This window comes from Ovis canadensis, chromosome 7 (genome assembly GCF_042477335.2).
Source record: "Ovis canadensis isolate MfBH-ARS-UI-01 breed Bighorn chromosome 7, ARS-UI_OviCan_v2, whole genome shotgun sequence".
NCBI lineage: Eukaryota > Metazoa > Chordata > Mammalia > Artiodactyla > Bovidae > Ovis > Ovis canadensis.
The window spans coordinates 77,710,310-77,724,049 of NC_091251.1; the positions used below are offsets into that span (position 1 = coordinate 77,710,310).

At 40.8% G+C, this 13,740-nt stretch overlaps 1 protein-coding gene across 1 annotated transcript in view; it reads right to left on the reverse strand.

Annotated features, from left to right (window-relative positions):
* The window catches only part of GCH1 (GTP cyclohydrolase 1), a 59,573-nt gene that overhangs the window by 4,871 nt on the left and 40,962 nt on the right, over positions 1-13,740 (reverse strand). Inside the window, exon 3 of the mRNA XM_069596668.1 lies at positions 8,474-8,529. Within this exon, the coding sequence (XP_069452769.1) occupies positions 8,474-8,529 (56 nt within the window). The remainder of the gene's footprint in view (positions 1-8,473; positions 8,530-13,740) is intronic.

The following is a 13,740-nucleotide window of genomic DNA, read 5'->3' on the forward strand; positions in this document are numbered from 1 at the left end:
TCTTCTTCAGACATCTCTTTATAATACATAAGCACACAGTAATCGCCCGATAGGAGCCCCTGATCTCAGCTTATAACAGTCTGTCCAGTGATCCATTCCCTTTCAACACCTTTTCTTCTGGCTGTAAAACATGGAGATAGTCACAGAATTACACATTTGAGGATCGAAATTCATGTGAAGGATCTTTCCTCTAAAATTTGGCCTTTTAGTCATGAATTTGGACTCAATTTAAGGATCAGCTCACCTACAAGGTGTGTTACAGCCCTTTTCCCCACTGTGCCATTCAGACAGAACTGCCATTCAGCAAGAACAGACGACTTGCTTCTTTATTACTTGTGACAGCCAATGAAGGCAGTCACAGGTGGGCCGCCAGTCTAACAGGAACACCTCTTACCTTTCTCTGCCACCCACGGTGCCTGCCTGTGGCTGGCTGACAGTGGCTACCATGCTGAAAGAGCGTCATTTGTCATTGACCGTCTACTGTGTGTGTATGCGAGTATGTGGCAAACAGGGGTCTTATACCCACAATTTATAATTTCTTATTCCTAGTTCATTCTTTTTCAAGTAAGAAATACATATTGAATCCCTGTCTTCTCAGCATTAAAAATAATCATCTAGTGTACTGTCAGGCCATTCAAGATGGCTGTAGTCTTGCTTTCTGGACGTCTGCTCAATGAGGCCCTGCTTCTCTCACATGACCCAATTCTCTTAATTACAGAGCTTAATCAGTAACTGCCTCTGTGCTTGCCCAACGCTCAGTGGCTGGTTTCCCTGGTAACTGATGAGCCAACCTGACATCAATTCCCGCTATACTCTCTCCGAGTAGCTAAGGTGGCTGCTGTGCACAGTGAGGTGTTGTTCCAGGACCTTGCTTTGAACTCATAAGGCTCCCCTGTGCACCAAACTGCTGATATCTCTGTTGTTGTTTCAGGGCTTGTTCTTCGGTCTTGAGGCTGGGCAATCGCAAGGCTTGCAGGCCTGCGGGGTGCAGCCCAACAACTGCCAAGCCAGCCAAGGCCAAGGAAACTACCACGAATGCAGAGATATCAGGGAATGTGGGTGGGGAATGCAAAGTTTTAGGGGAATCCTGAGGTGGCCATCCACGAGCAATGTGGGACCCTGTGGCCACTCACCACCATGAGAGATGCCTGCTTTATATTCCCCCCAATGAGTGAAATGTTGATACACCTTGTATCATATGCTATACCAAGATATAGTATAAGTATGCCGTACCAAGACATCATTGCAATCTAGTTTACCATATTATAGGAATCAACAGTTTTCAATTTTAATCTAAACTACTTTTGTATTCTTAAAGTAAAGCTCCTTGGATGATAAAAGTTTTTTGATAGTTAGGATTTTTATGACTACACTCATAATTGAGATTAGTCTATAATTAAACAGCTTTGTCAGGCTTTGTTATCAGGCACAGGCCGCTTCATCTAATACAGCTTTTTAGGTGTTTTCACACTCTTGAATTACTAACATGAAAGTCAGTGGTTACTCAAAAGCTTGAAAAAATGCCTACTATAATAACTAGGTTTAGCCCCTTCTCAGCCACCCCTCTTCCAATATTAATTTTACTTTTCCTAATGGTTACTAAAAAGCCTCTTGATGAAAGTGAAAGAGGAGAGTGAAAAAACTGGCTTAAAGCTCAACATTCAGAAAACTAAGATCATGGCATCTGGTCCCATCACTTCAGGGGAAATAGATGGGGAAACAGTGGAAAGTGTCAGACTTTATTTTCTGGGGCTCCAAAATCACTGCAGATGGTGATTGCAGCCATGAAATTAAAAGATGCTTACTCCTTGGAAGGAAAGTTATGACCAACCTAGATAGCATATTCAAAAGCAGAGACATTACTTTGCCAACTAAGGTCTGTCTAGTCAAGACTATGGTTTTTCCTGTGGTCATGTATGGATGTGAGAGTTGGACTGTGAAGAAAGCTGAGCGCCGAAGAATTGATGCTTTTGAACTGTGGTGTTGGTGAAGACTCTTGAGAATCCCTTGGACTGCAAGGAGATCCAGCCAGTCCATTCTAAAGGAGATTAGTCCTGGGCATTCTTTGGAAGGAGTAATGCTAAAGCTGAAACTCCAGTAGTTTGGCCACCTCATGAGAAGAGTTGACTCATTGGAAAAGACCCTGATGCCGAGAGGGATTGGGGGCAGGAGGAGAAGGGGATGACAGAGGATGAGATGGCTGGATGGCATCGCCGACTTGATGGACATTAGTTTGAGTGAACTCCGGGAGTTGGTGATGTACAGGGAGGCCTGGCGTGCTGCAATTCATGGGGTCGCAAAGAGTCGGACACGACTGAGCGACTGAACTGAATGGTTACCAGCTTATCTAGGTTTCCTAATGCTTGGCTTATTCCGATCCATCTTTGTCTTTAATCTATGAGTAAGTTTTTAGGAAAATTTTAAAGAATATGTTTGGTTATATAACCTCTCATCTCCAGATAAAATTATTAAACTTATAAGCAATTATGATAGATCATGCTTTCAGCTTGTCACCATTGAGTAAGATGCTAGTTGCGGGTTTGTCATACATAGCCTTTACTTCATATATAGCCTTTACTATACAAAGCAATAAGGTATATTGCCTTTGTACTCTGAGTTTTTATCATGAATGGACATGGAATTTTGTCAAATGCTTTTCTACATCTATTGAGAGGATATGGTATATCTTTTAGGGCTTCCCTGATAGCTCAGTTGGTAAAGAATCTCCCTGTAATGCAGGAGACCCCAGTTCGATTCCTACGTCAGGAAGATCCTTTGGAGAAGGAATAAGCTACCCACTCCAGGATTCTTGGGCTTCCCTGTGGCTAAGCTGGTAAAAAATCTGCCTGCAATGTGGGAGACCTGACTTTGATCTCTGGGTTGGGACGAGTCCCTGGAGAAGGGAAAGGTTACCCACTCCAGTAGATCCTTCTGTCCATATCAAAGGTTGGGAGGTAATTAATGTTCCTACTCCTTAAGGTTTGTCAGTTGCTCTATGCATTTGAGCCAGTTAACGTTTTGTTTCCATTTGATAAAGATTCATGACTACTTTTAATTTTTCTTTTTTTTCTTTTTTGGCCAAGCCACACAGCATGTGGAATCCTAGTTCCCCAACTAAGGATCAAATCCATGTCCCCTGCATTAGAAGCACAGAGTCTGAACCACTGGACCACCAGGGAAGTCCTCATTACCACTTTTATTATACAACCTTCTCAAAATAAGAAGACCCACTTTATCCCCTCTGACAAATTTTACCTTAATTTTAATTAGCATTTTATTTTTTTAAAGGGGGGATAGGGTTGGATACCGGAGAAGGCAATGGCACCCTACTCCAGTACTCTTGCCTGGAAAATCCCATGGACAGAGGAGCCTGGTAGGCTGCGGTCCATGGGGTCGCGAAGAGCCGGACACGATTGAGCAACTTCCCTTTCACTTTTCACTTTCATGCATTGGAGAAGGAAATGGCAACCCACTCCAGTGTTCTTGCCTGGAGAATCCCAGGGACGGGGGAGCCTGGTGGGCTGCCGTCTGTGGGGACACACAGAGTCAGACATGACTGAAGTGACTTAGCAGCTTAGCAGCAGCAGGGTTGGATACTACATTTAATCCAATGAGCCAGGTGGCTCAGTGGAAAGAAACACACCTACCAATGCAGGAAATGCGAGCTTGATCCCTGGGTTGGGAAGATCCCCTGGAGAAAGGAAAGGCAACCCACTCCAATATTCTTGCTAGAGAGTCCATGGACAGAAGAGCCTGGCAGGCTACCAGACCACGGAGATGCAAAAGAGTCAGACATGACTGAACATGCACACACTTACTGGTCTTATAACATCTGTGCTAGGCCCTCTTTCTCTCTGTATTACAACATAATATGTATAATAATATATATAATAACTCTGTACTATACTTTATCTCCTCTTCCTCCTCTGGCAACTGGGAAAGTAATCTGGTGATACTTTTACAGGAAGAACCCTTGGATGGTATAATTTAAGCTTTGCAAATCTTAGAAGTATTTCTGATGCCTTCATATAATTTGACTTGACAAGCTAGACTTGATACCGGGCTGCAAATTCTCAAGTGTGGCTAGAGAAAAAAGGAAAAGAACAGCAAGAAATAGAGCCAGGTCATGGTGGGACTTAACTAAAGTAAGAAGCTTGAACTTTATTAAGGGCTACAGAGCTATGAAGGGGAAGCGCTGTCAAACCCACACTTGACAAAGAACATCCTAGCAGCACATGAGAGCGGAGCTAAGGATCCTAAGAGATGTGAGGACAGGAGTTAGGAATTTAAAACATAATCCAGGAGGAACATCAAGGTCCCAAGAGTGTCAGTAAGAATAGCCAGCAAGCAGCATGGGGTCGCACAGAGTCGGACAAGACTGAAGTGACTTAGCAGGTAGCAGGTGGCATGGTGATGTGAGGGAAGCGGGTGGTAGGAGGTCAGTGAGCATACAACAGCAAGAGAGGGATTCCTCCTCACTCCTCACCCCAAAATACATATAGCAAAGATCTACATATAAAAATAAAGTCATAAAAATAACCCCCCAAAACAGGAATTTATGACTATGCAAGTTTTAAACTTCGTGAAAAAGGACAGTAGAAAACAAGACAAATGATAATCCTGGAAAATGATTCCCAGCTTTAATATTCAGAAAGCACATATAAACCAGTAATAAAAAGACAAACAACCTACTTGAAAAATTAGCAAAAACTAAGATTAGGAAGTTTCTGAACAAATTCAACCTCACTCTAAGTGCAAACTGAAACAATAGGTACCAATTTTTACTTATCTTGTTTGGACTTCAGACTCTTCAGTGTTTGCCAGTGTTGCCAAAACGGTAGAGAAACACATGCCACTAACCTATTATCAGAGTACAGATCTGTAGGATCTTTTCTGGAGAGCAATTTGGTAATATAAACAATTTAGCTACTCTCAACCCAGTAATCTTATTCTAATCTTACAGACTTAAAGTATGGAAATAGATAAAAATGTATTCACCAACAGTTTTTTCCCCCCATTTTTGACAAGTCTCAAGCTGTAGGCTTAAAGGCTGGTTAAGTGAATTATATCAAAGAAATACTGGACTTCCCTGGTGGTCCAGTGGTTAAGTATCTGCCTGCCAATGCAAGGAACATGGGTTTGATCCCTGGTCTGGGAAAATTTCACGTTATGGAGCAACTAAGGCCCTGTGACACAATTACTGAGTCTGCTCACCGCAACTAGAGAGTAGCCCTCCCTCGCTAAAGTGCAGACCCAGCTCTGCCAAAAGTAATTAATTAATTTTTTAAAAATACAATGTGGTCATTAAAAGGAACTGGACATTTTAGACTAAAAGATGTCCAAGGAATTTCAAGGAATTTTAAGTTTTTTTTCTAAAGTGGTAGTGAATGTAGGGCATGATCCCCTTTTGTCTTATTTAGCGAGTAGTTTCAAAGCCACACGTTTGCATTGAAATCTTCCAGGAGAGTGAAAGATCTCTAGTGGGGAATGGAAATAGGAAAGAAAAGTTTTCCCTTTACTCACTCACTTGTATTTAAGTTTAACCGGCATGTTACTTTTATAAGAGAAAAATGAGAAAATAAAAACATTCCCTTTGTAATCTAATCTAAGGTTGTTAACTATCTCCCAGTCTGAACCTCTTGGATCAATCGACCTGCTGCCCATCCACTGGAATATGCCTTGCTCCTACCCTCTGATTTGCCTTTGGTTATTCATTAACTATACCTAGAGGCACTTCTCTTCTGTTCAGAACTCTGCTCAGCCCTCCACCCCAGGACTCCTCCAGCCTGCCAGGCCACAGCCATCGTGGGTCCTCTGCACCCAGGGCTAACCAGGCGAGCCTGTGGCACCTGCTGGCTCTCCTAGAGGGTAGTGGCCATGTCATACTTCTCTCTAGCAACCACGGTAACTGGCACAGTGTCCTTTCACAGTAGTTGCCCAGCAGCTGAACCATAGCCACGTGAGGCACTACAATTCTATATTCAAGATCTAATTGTGTTCACTCAATTATTCTAAAGCAAGAAAACGAAACCACGTTCAACGTATTTTCAGCAACAGAAGGAATTTCTATTCAAACTAAATTTACTCTTGAATTCTACCAGGGTTAAACCAGATCAACTTGCTTCTGGCATTTTCTTGTTACTTAAAGCTTTACTGTTTGATATTTGACTTCCCTGGAAATGAAAGGTCATTCATTTGAAGGCAAGCATATAACAAACTTCACATACAAGATTAAAATGAGCGGTGAAATTTTCTAAGACATCCAGCTTTATTCCTTTTCATGCCCTAAATATTCCCAACTTCTTATAAGGAATAAGCAGTTGGATAATATCTTAGCCTTCTGTTTTATTTAATAGATCCTTTATTTAAAATCTTTACAAAATATCTGAAACTAATATACACTCAGTTCGCAGTTCTTTGGTTCCTTTTTTGGTGTCTTACGTTTTAATCCTATTCGTGTAAGAACAAATCCCCATGCTAATAATTAACTCCTTTGTATTGTTCATGAAAGCTTAATTATTGGAGAGCTTTTCCTCCCATTAGGAAAGGAAATAACCAAAGGCTATTCTCTTCCACCCTCAAGTCACCACTCTTTCCAGGACCTCACTAGATCACTCTCACACTCATTTTTATAAGGTGTTGCCCATGGTCTACACATGGTGAGGTCTTCTAGAGAAGACTGCTTACATTAAGACCACAGCCTAGTGTCGTCTGCCAGGCTTTTTATAGTATAAAAACTATCTACTTTACACCTTTCACACACAGAGAGTCTAATACAGGTGGGAGCAGGGCCAGGATTTCTATATGAAATGTAAGATTGGCAATCTTGCTGGAAAAGTGGGTACCAGGGAACTGGGCCTATACTATGTTTGCACAGCAAGCCCACTGAACTTACTTAGACTATGTATTATAAAACAGTAAGCATAACCAATTGTAATAAAGACATATATTTAGTTGATATAACTTTATCATTTGGGAGTAAGTTACTGGGGAGGAGGTTGCTAACAGAAATTATAATAAGGTAAATTACCCTACCACCACCACCAGTGCTATTTTTCAGCCACTCCTTGGCACTGCCATTGGATACGGATCACTGAAAGACATCAACATGCTTGCATATTTGTATTTAAGAGCCTGACTGCAGTAAAGAAATAGTTATGATTTAAGAGCATCCTTTCATGGTACCAAGGAGCCCCTTCTGGTTGTGAGATTGAGGGATGAGGTCAGAAACTAGGGAAATTAAATTTCTCTCTTCTACCTACTTTCTCCTTAATCCCTAGAAGAAATAAGTAAGAACATGGAAGTCAAAACAAAGTAAAAAGAACAGCTGTGGAGAGCAGGTGTCAGATTGCTGGAGTGGTGTTTACAGAGTCCAACACAGAACTGGAAAGGATTTGGGCCATTTCATGATCGTCTAAGTAGAGAAGAAGCAGGAACACATCAGAGCCACAGGATAGTCAACTGGTCATAAAGGTATGTTTATTTCAATGTTGATATGGTCACTTTCACCTCTGTCAAGTTATCCAAACTTAGCTTGGTTTATTTTTAGAAGGAGGAGGTCAATTACTACATTTCATTACCTACTCCTTCATTTTAACTCTCCTTCAATACACACACCTTCCAGTATTTGCTCATCACCTAGGAATACAAGGAAACCATACAAAAGGATATTTAGGTCTGGCCCCCAGTATTTCACTGTTCCTATCAGAGATATATAAACACTAACCCTTCTAGCTAAGCACAGGCGACCATGCTGGTATATCACCGCTTCTTTCCTAAAACTTAAGAATGGTAGTAAAGGCCTGAACCCGCGGGATAAAGAGAGAAAAAAAATATTGTAGCACAAACAGAAACAGAGGAGAGTAAGTATTATCTCAGGATAGAGCTGAGGGGGAAAAAAGAAAATGAAAAAGTCAAGGAAGGCACAGTCTTGGATCTGAAGAGTTAAAGGAACCAGAAGTGAACCAACTGGCCCTGCAGCACCCAGAGAGAGGCATGGAGGTACCCAGGCACAGTGGAAAGCAAGGCTGAGGCCCAAGGTGGTTCGTTTAAAAGTCAAAAGTGCAGTGTAGTTACACCTCTGCCCAGGTTTTCTCTCTCACCCCTCTTAGCTAAACCACACTTAAAGAATGGGAGCTGAGCTGAACTTACCCTCAGGGCCTCTCCAGTCAGGAAGGCTCTGCCGAGAAAAGCTTGAGGTAAGGCTTCAAGGCTGAGCAGGTGGGAGGTGGAGAAGGAAGGCAGGCCAACAGGGGAGGGAAAAGAAAAGGGCAGCTGTGTTTCAGGCTCTCTAAGTCTGTCTTAGACAGACTATATATATGTCTATATATATGTCTCTGCGACCATAAAGTAAGTTGGAATGTGCCTCCCAAGTGAGATCCACATTGATCAAGAGACAAAGCTTGATAAGATTCTCACCATGTAGGAACAGGTCCTATAAACCTGTCCTCTTATTCACTACAGTCATACTTACCGAGCAAGTTTGCTGAGGCCAAGAACTTGCTTGTTAGGAAGATAACCGATATGGACCTTCAGAGAAGAGACAGAAATCATGAACTAAGTGAAACACAGTACTTCTCTGTGATAAAAGGAAACAACACAGTAACTTACTATGTAGTTCAGCATAGTGCACACATATTTCTAAAGCATCTAGGTACTTTGAGACAGAAAATGAAGCACTTGCATAAGTAATTAAAAATTACATAAATGAAATAAAAGGGAAATAAGAATGATTATTAATAAAATGACAAGCTTGAAGTATGGTCGTGGTATTTCCTGGTGAAGTTAAACTCTGGATACAATTCTTAGAAGCCTTCCTCTGTTGAGAGAGACTTTCTCAGGGAAGTGCAAATTATCCCACAGCAACATTAAAATGTAGTTAAGAAAGCCTCCTTTAAATGGCTGAAACTGTAACTATAAATATTGCCATTCCACACATCATGGAATCCCACCTTGAATCCCACCCTCTTGCAGATCTCTGTTGCACAGAAAGAGGGTACCCATGCCCTTTGTCATGCTGGGAAACCCCATTTCTAAGCTGCTGGAGAACACCATCCTCCTGACAGGGAAAAAAGGACACAGTTACCAGTTGGGACTCAGAATGAACCAGAATCCTCAGTCCTAAATTCTTGTGGGGCCTACTATAAAGCAAAGCCATTTCTATAATCTTAAAGAGCACTGGTTAAAAAAAAAAAAAGAGCACTGGTTAATATCTAGTATGAAAATGTTACCTGTCTTTCAGTCAAATGTTAAGTATGAGAGGACATCAAGTTCTCCAAAAAGATTAATAAATGATCATTTATAGGCAATCAATTTACCTAATATAAAATGACTGATTCATTTGCATGACAATCTGCCAGCCTTAGTTGCATTTGTTCACGTAGTATTTACTGTACACTTGAATAATCAGTAATTAGTCATTTTACTGACTAATTAATCATTAGTCCTAGTATAGGTGCTATGCTTTGGGAGTCTGAGAATACCAACTCATTGCCTTCCTGGTCAGCAGAAAGAAAAAATTATGTAGCACCTGGACACTGGGTATTTCAAAGAAAAATTAGAGTGGAAACATCCCCATAGAACCAAGATACAGAAGTATCATAGAGATTTACATACTTATATGCAGAGCTCTAATTTGTTTGCACAATTTTTAGTCTTCCTTAAGATCCCATCATCTACATGACCACTTTAGACAATCATCACTGAATAATATGTTCAAAAACAGAGCTAATAAGAACATAGACACAGAGGTGATCATAGCAGAAGGCAAAAGCATAGAGTGGAGAGAGACGCAGTGCAGGGTCAAGCCCCTGGGTTTGGCCGCAGCCGAGTCACTAACTCCCTATGTCTTCCCGGACAAGTCACAGCTTCCTAGGCCTAACTTTCTCACTTAAAAGGTAGTGATGAGCTCACACGTTCCCTCATTTTTTAAAATCCTGAACCCTGCTGTCACAGCCTAGCATCATTAATTGTGGAACTACCAGACCATATATGCCTCCTGATATGGTGGAAGACAGAGTTCTCAGCACCCCAATGAACTACTCTATTCAAATATGTTTTTTTTTTTCTTGGCCTCCAAAAATGAGGTATCTTTATTTTTTTTTTCTCTCTCTTTTTTTTTTTTTAGTTTTTTATTTTTTAAATTTTAAAATCTTTAATTCTTACATGCGTTCCCAAACATGAACCCCCCTTCCACCTCCCTCCCCATAACATATCTCTGGGTCATCCCCATGCACCAGCCCCAAGCATGCTGCATCTTGCGTCAGACATAGACTGGCGATTCAATCCTTACATGATAGTATACATGTTAGAATGTCATTCTCCCAAATCATCCCACCCTCTCCCTCTCCCTCTGAGTCCAAAAGTCTGTTATACACATCTGTGTCTCTTTCCCTGTCTTGCATACAGGGTCGTCATTGCCATCTTCCTAAATTCCATATATATGTGTTAGTATACTGTGTTGGTGTTTTTCTTTCTGGCCTACTTCACTCTGTATAATCAGCTCCAGTTTCATCCATCTCATCAGAACTGATTCAAATGAATTCTTTTTTACGGCTGAGTAATACTCCATTGTGTATATGTACCACAGCTTTCTTATCCATTCATCTGCTGATGGACATCTAGGTTGTTTCCATGTCCTGGCTATTATAAACAGTGCTGTGATGAACATTGGGGTACATGTGTCTCTTTCAATTCTGGTTTCCTCGGTGTGTATGCCCAGAAGTGGGATTGCTGGGTCAGAAGGTAGTTCTATTTGCAATTTTTTAAGGAATCTCCACACTGTTCTCCATAGTGGCTGTACTAGTTTGCATTCCCACCAACAGTGTAGGAGGGTTCCCTTTTCTCCACACCCTCTCCAGCATTTATTGCTTGCAGATTTTTGGATCGCAGCCATTCTGACTGGTGTGAAGTGGTACCTCATTGTGGTTTTGATTTGCATTTCTCTAATAATGAGTGATGTTGAGCATCTTTTCATGTGTTTGTTAGCCATCCGTATGTCTTCTTTGGAGAAATGTCTATTTAGTTCTTTGGCCCATTTTTTGATTGGGTCATTTATTTTCCTGGAATTGAGCTGCATAAGTTGCTTGTATATTTTTGAGATTAGTTGTTTGTCAGTTGCTTCATTTGCTATTATTTTCTCCCATTCAGAAGGCTGTCTTTTCACCTTGCTTATATTTTCCTTTGTTGTGCAGAAGCTTTTAATTTTAATTAGATCCCATTTGTTTATTTTTGCTTTTATTTCCAGAATTCTGGGAGGTGGATCATAGAGGATCCTGCTGTGATTTATGTCTGAGAGTGTTTTGCCTATGTTCTCCTCTAGGAGTTTTATAGTTTCTGATCTTACATTTAGATCTTTAATCCATTTTGAGTTTATTTTTGTGTGCGGTGTTAGGAAGTGATCTAGTTTCATCCTTTTACAAGTGGTTGACCAGTTTTCCCAGCACCACTTGTTAAAGAGATTGTCTTTACTCCATTGTATATTCTTGCCTCCTTTGTCAAAGATAAGGTGTCCATATGTGTGTGGATTTATCTCTGGGCTTTCTATTTTGTTCCATTGATCTATATGTCTGTCTTTGTGCCAGTACCATACTGTCTTGATGACTGTGGCTTTGTAGTAGAGCCTGAAGTCAGGCAAGTTGATTCTTCCAGTTCCATTCTTCTTTCTCAAGATTGCTTTGGCTATTCGAGGTTTTTTGTATTTCCATACAAATCTTGAAATTATTTGTTCTAGTTCTGTGAAAAATGTGGCTGATAGCTTGATAGGGATTGCATTGAATTTGTAAATTGCTTTGGGTAGTATGCTCATTTTCACTATATTGATTCTTCCGATCCATGAACATGGTATATTTCTCCATCTATTTTTAACCTTAAACTTAAGAAGTTTTAGATCGAATCTAGTATATAGAAAAATCCAAAGACTGGATGGAGAGCAAATCCAGCAACTGAGAAGCTCTATAGAACAACTGGCCTAGTTAGTTGAGTAACAGAATGTCATTAGGGTAGGCAGGTAGGTGGCTGTCAGGGGAGACTATTTTAAAATAAGAGACTTAAGATATGTAACAACCAAATGTATAAGCCTTATTTGGATTCTGGTTTAAACAAACCAACCACAAGACAGTTGAAACCCCTGAGAAAATATAATATGGATTAGTTATTAGATGCTATTTAGGAATTACTGTTACTTTTGTCTGGGCTTCCCAGGTGGCACAGTGGTAAAAAAAAAAACCCACCTGCCACTGCAGGAGACGCAAGAGATGCTGGTTTAATCTCTGGGCTGGGAAAATCCCCTGGAGGAGGAAATGGCAACCCGCTCCAGTATTCTTGCCTGGAGAATCCCATGGACAGAGGAGCCTGGCAGGCTACAGTCCATGGGTCGCAGAGTTGGACATGACTAAGTAACTAGAATACACACACTTTTGTCTGCAGTAGTGCTACTGTGGCTAAGTAAGAGTATTTTAGAGATGTGTATTAATACTTAGTAGTGAAGAGTCCTGTTGGCTAAGATACTTTAATATATTAAAGGACTTACTGTGAACTTTTAAGGTTGATAATCCAATCAGAGTTATATTTCTCAAAAAAAAAAAAATCCTTATCTTTTAGGGAAATATGCTGGAAGAAATTACAGAAAAAAAAAAATGTCATCTAGGATTTGCTTCAGAACAGTCCAGTGGGGACGTATATATTAATTGAACAAGACTGTCCCTTTACTGACAACTGTTGAAAGTGGTTGATGGGAACATGGAATATTATATATGCACTCAATATGCCAGCAAATTTGGAAAACTCAGCAGTGGCCACAGGACTGGAAAAGGGCAGTTTTCATTCCAATCCCAAAGAAAGGCAATGCCAAAGAATGCTCAAACTACCGCACAATGGCACTCATCTCACATGCTAGTAAAGTAATGCTCAAAATTCTCCAAGCCAAGCTTCAGCAATACGTGAACCGTGAACTTCCTGATGTTTAAGCTGGCTTTAGAAAAGGCAGAGGAACCAGAGATCAAATTGCCAACATCTGCTGGATCATGGAAAAAGCAAGAGAGTTCCAGAAAAGAAAAAACATCTATTTCTGCTTTATTGACTATGCCAAAGCCTTTGACTGTGTGGATCACAATAAACTGTGGAAAATGCTGAGAGAGATGGGAATACCAGACCACCTGACCTGCTTCTTGAGAAATCTGTATGCAGGTCAGGAAGCAACAGTTGGAACTGGACATGGAACAACAGACTGGTTCCAAATAGGAAAAGGAGTCCATCAAGACTGTATGTTGTCACCCTGCTTATTTAACTTCTATGCAGAGTACATCATGAGAAATGCTGGACTGGAAGAAACACAAGCTGGAATCAAGATTGCCAGGAAAAATATCAATAACCTCAGATATGCAGATGACACCACCCTTATGGCAGAAAGTGAAGAGGAACTAAAAAGCCTCTTGATGAAAGTGAAAGAGGAGAGTGAAAAAGTTGACTTAAAGCTCAACATTCAGAAAATGAAGATCATGGCATCCGGTCCCATCACTTCATGGGAAATAGATGGGGAAACAGTGGAAACAGTGTCAGACTTTATTTTGGGGGGCTCCAGAATCACTGTAGATGGTGACTGCAGCCATGAAATTAAAAGACGCTTACTCCTTGGAAGAAAAGTTATGATCAACCTAGACAGCATATTCAAAAGCAGAGACATTACTTTGCCTACTAAGGTCTGTCTAGTCAAGGCTATGGTTTTTCCAGTGGTCATGTATG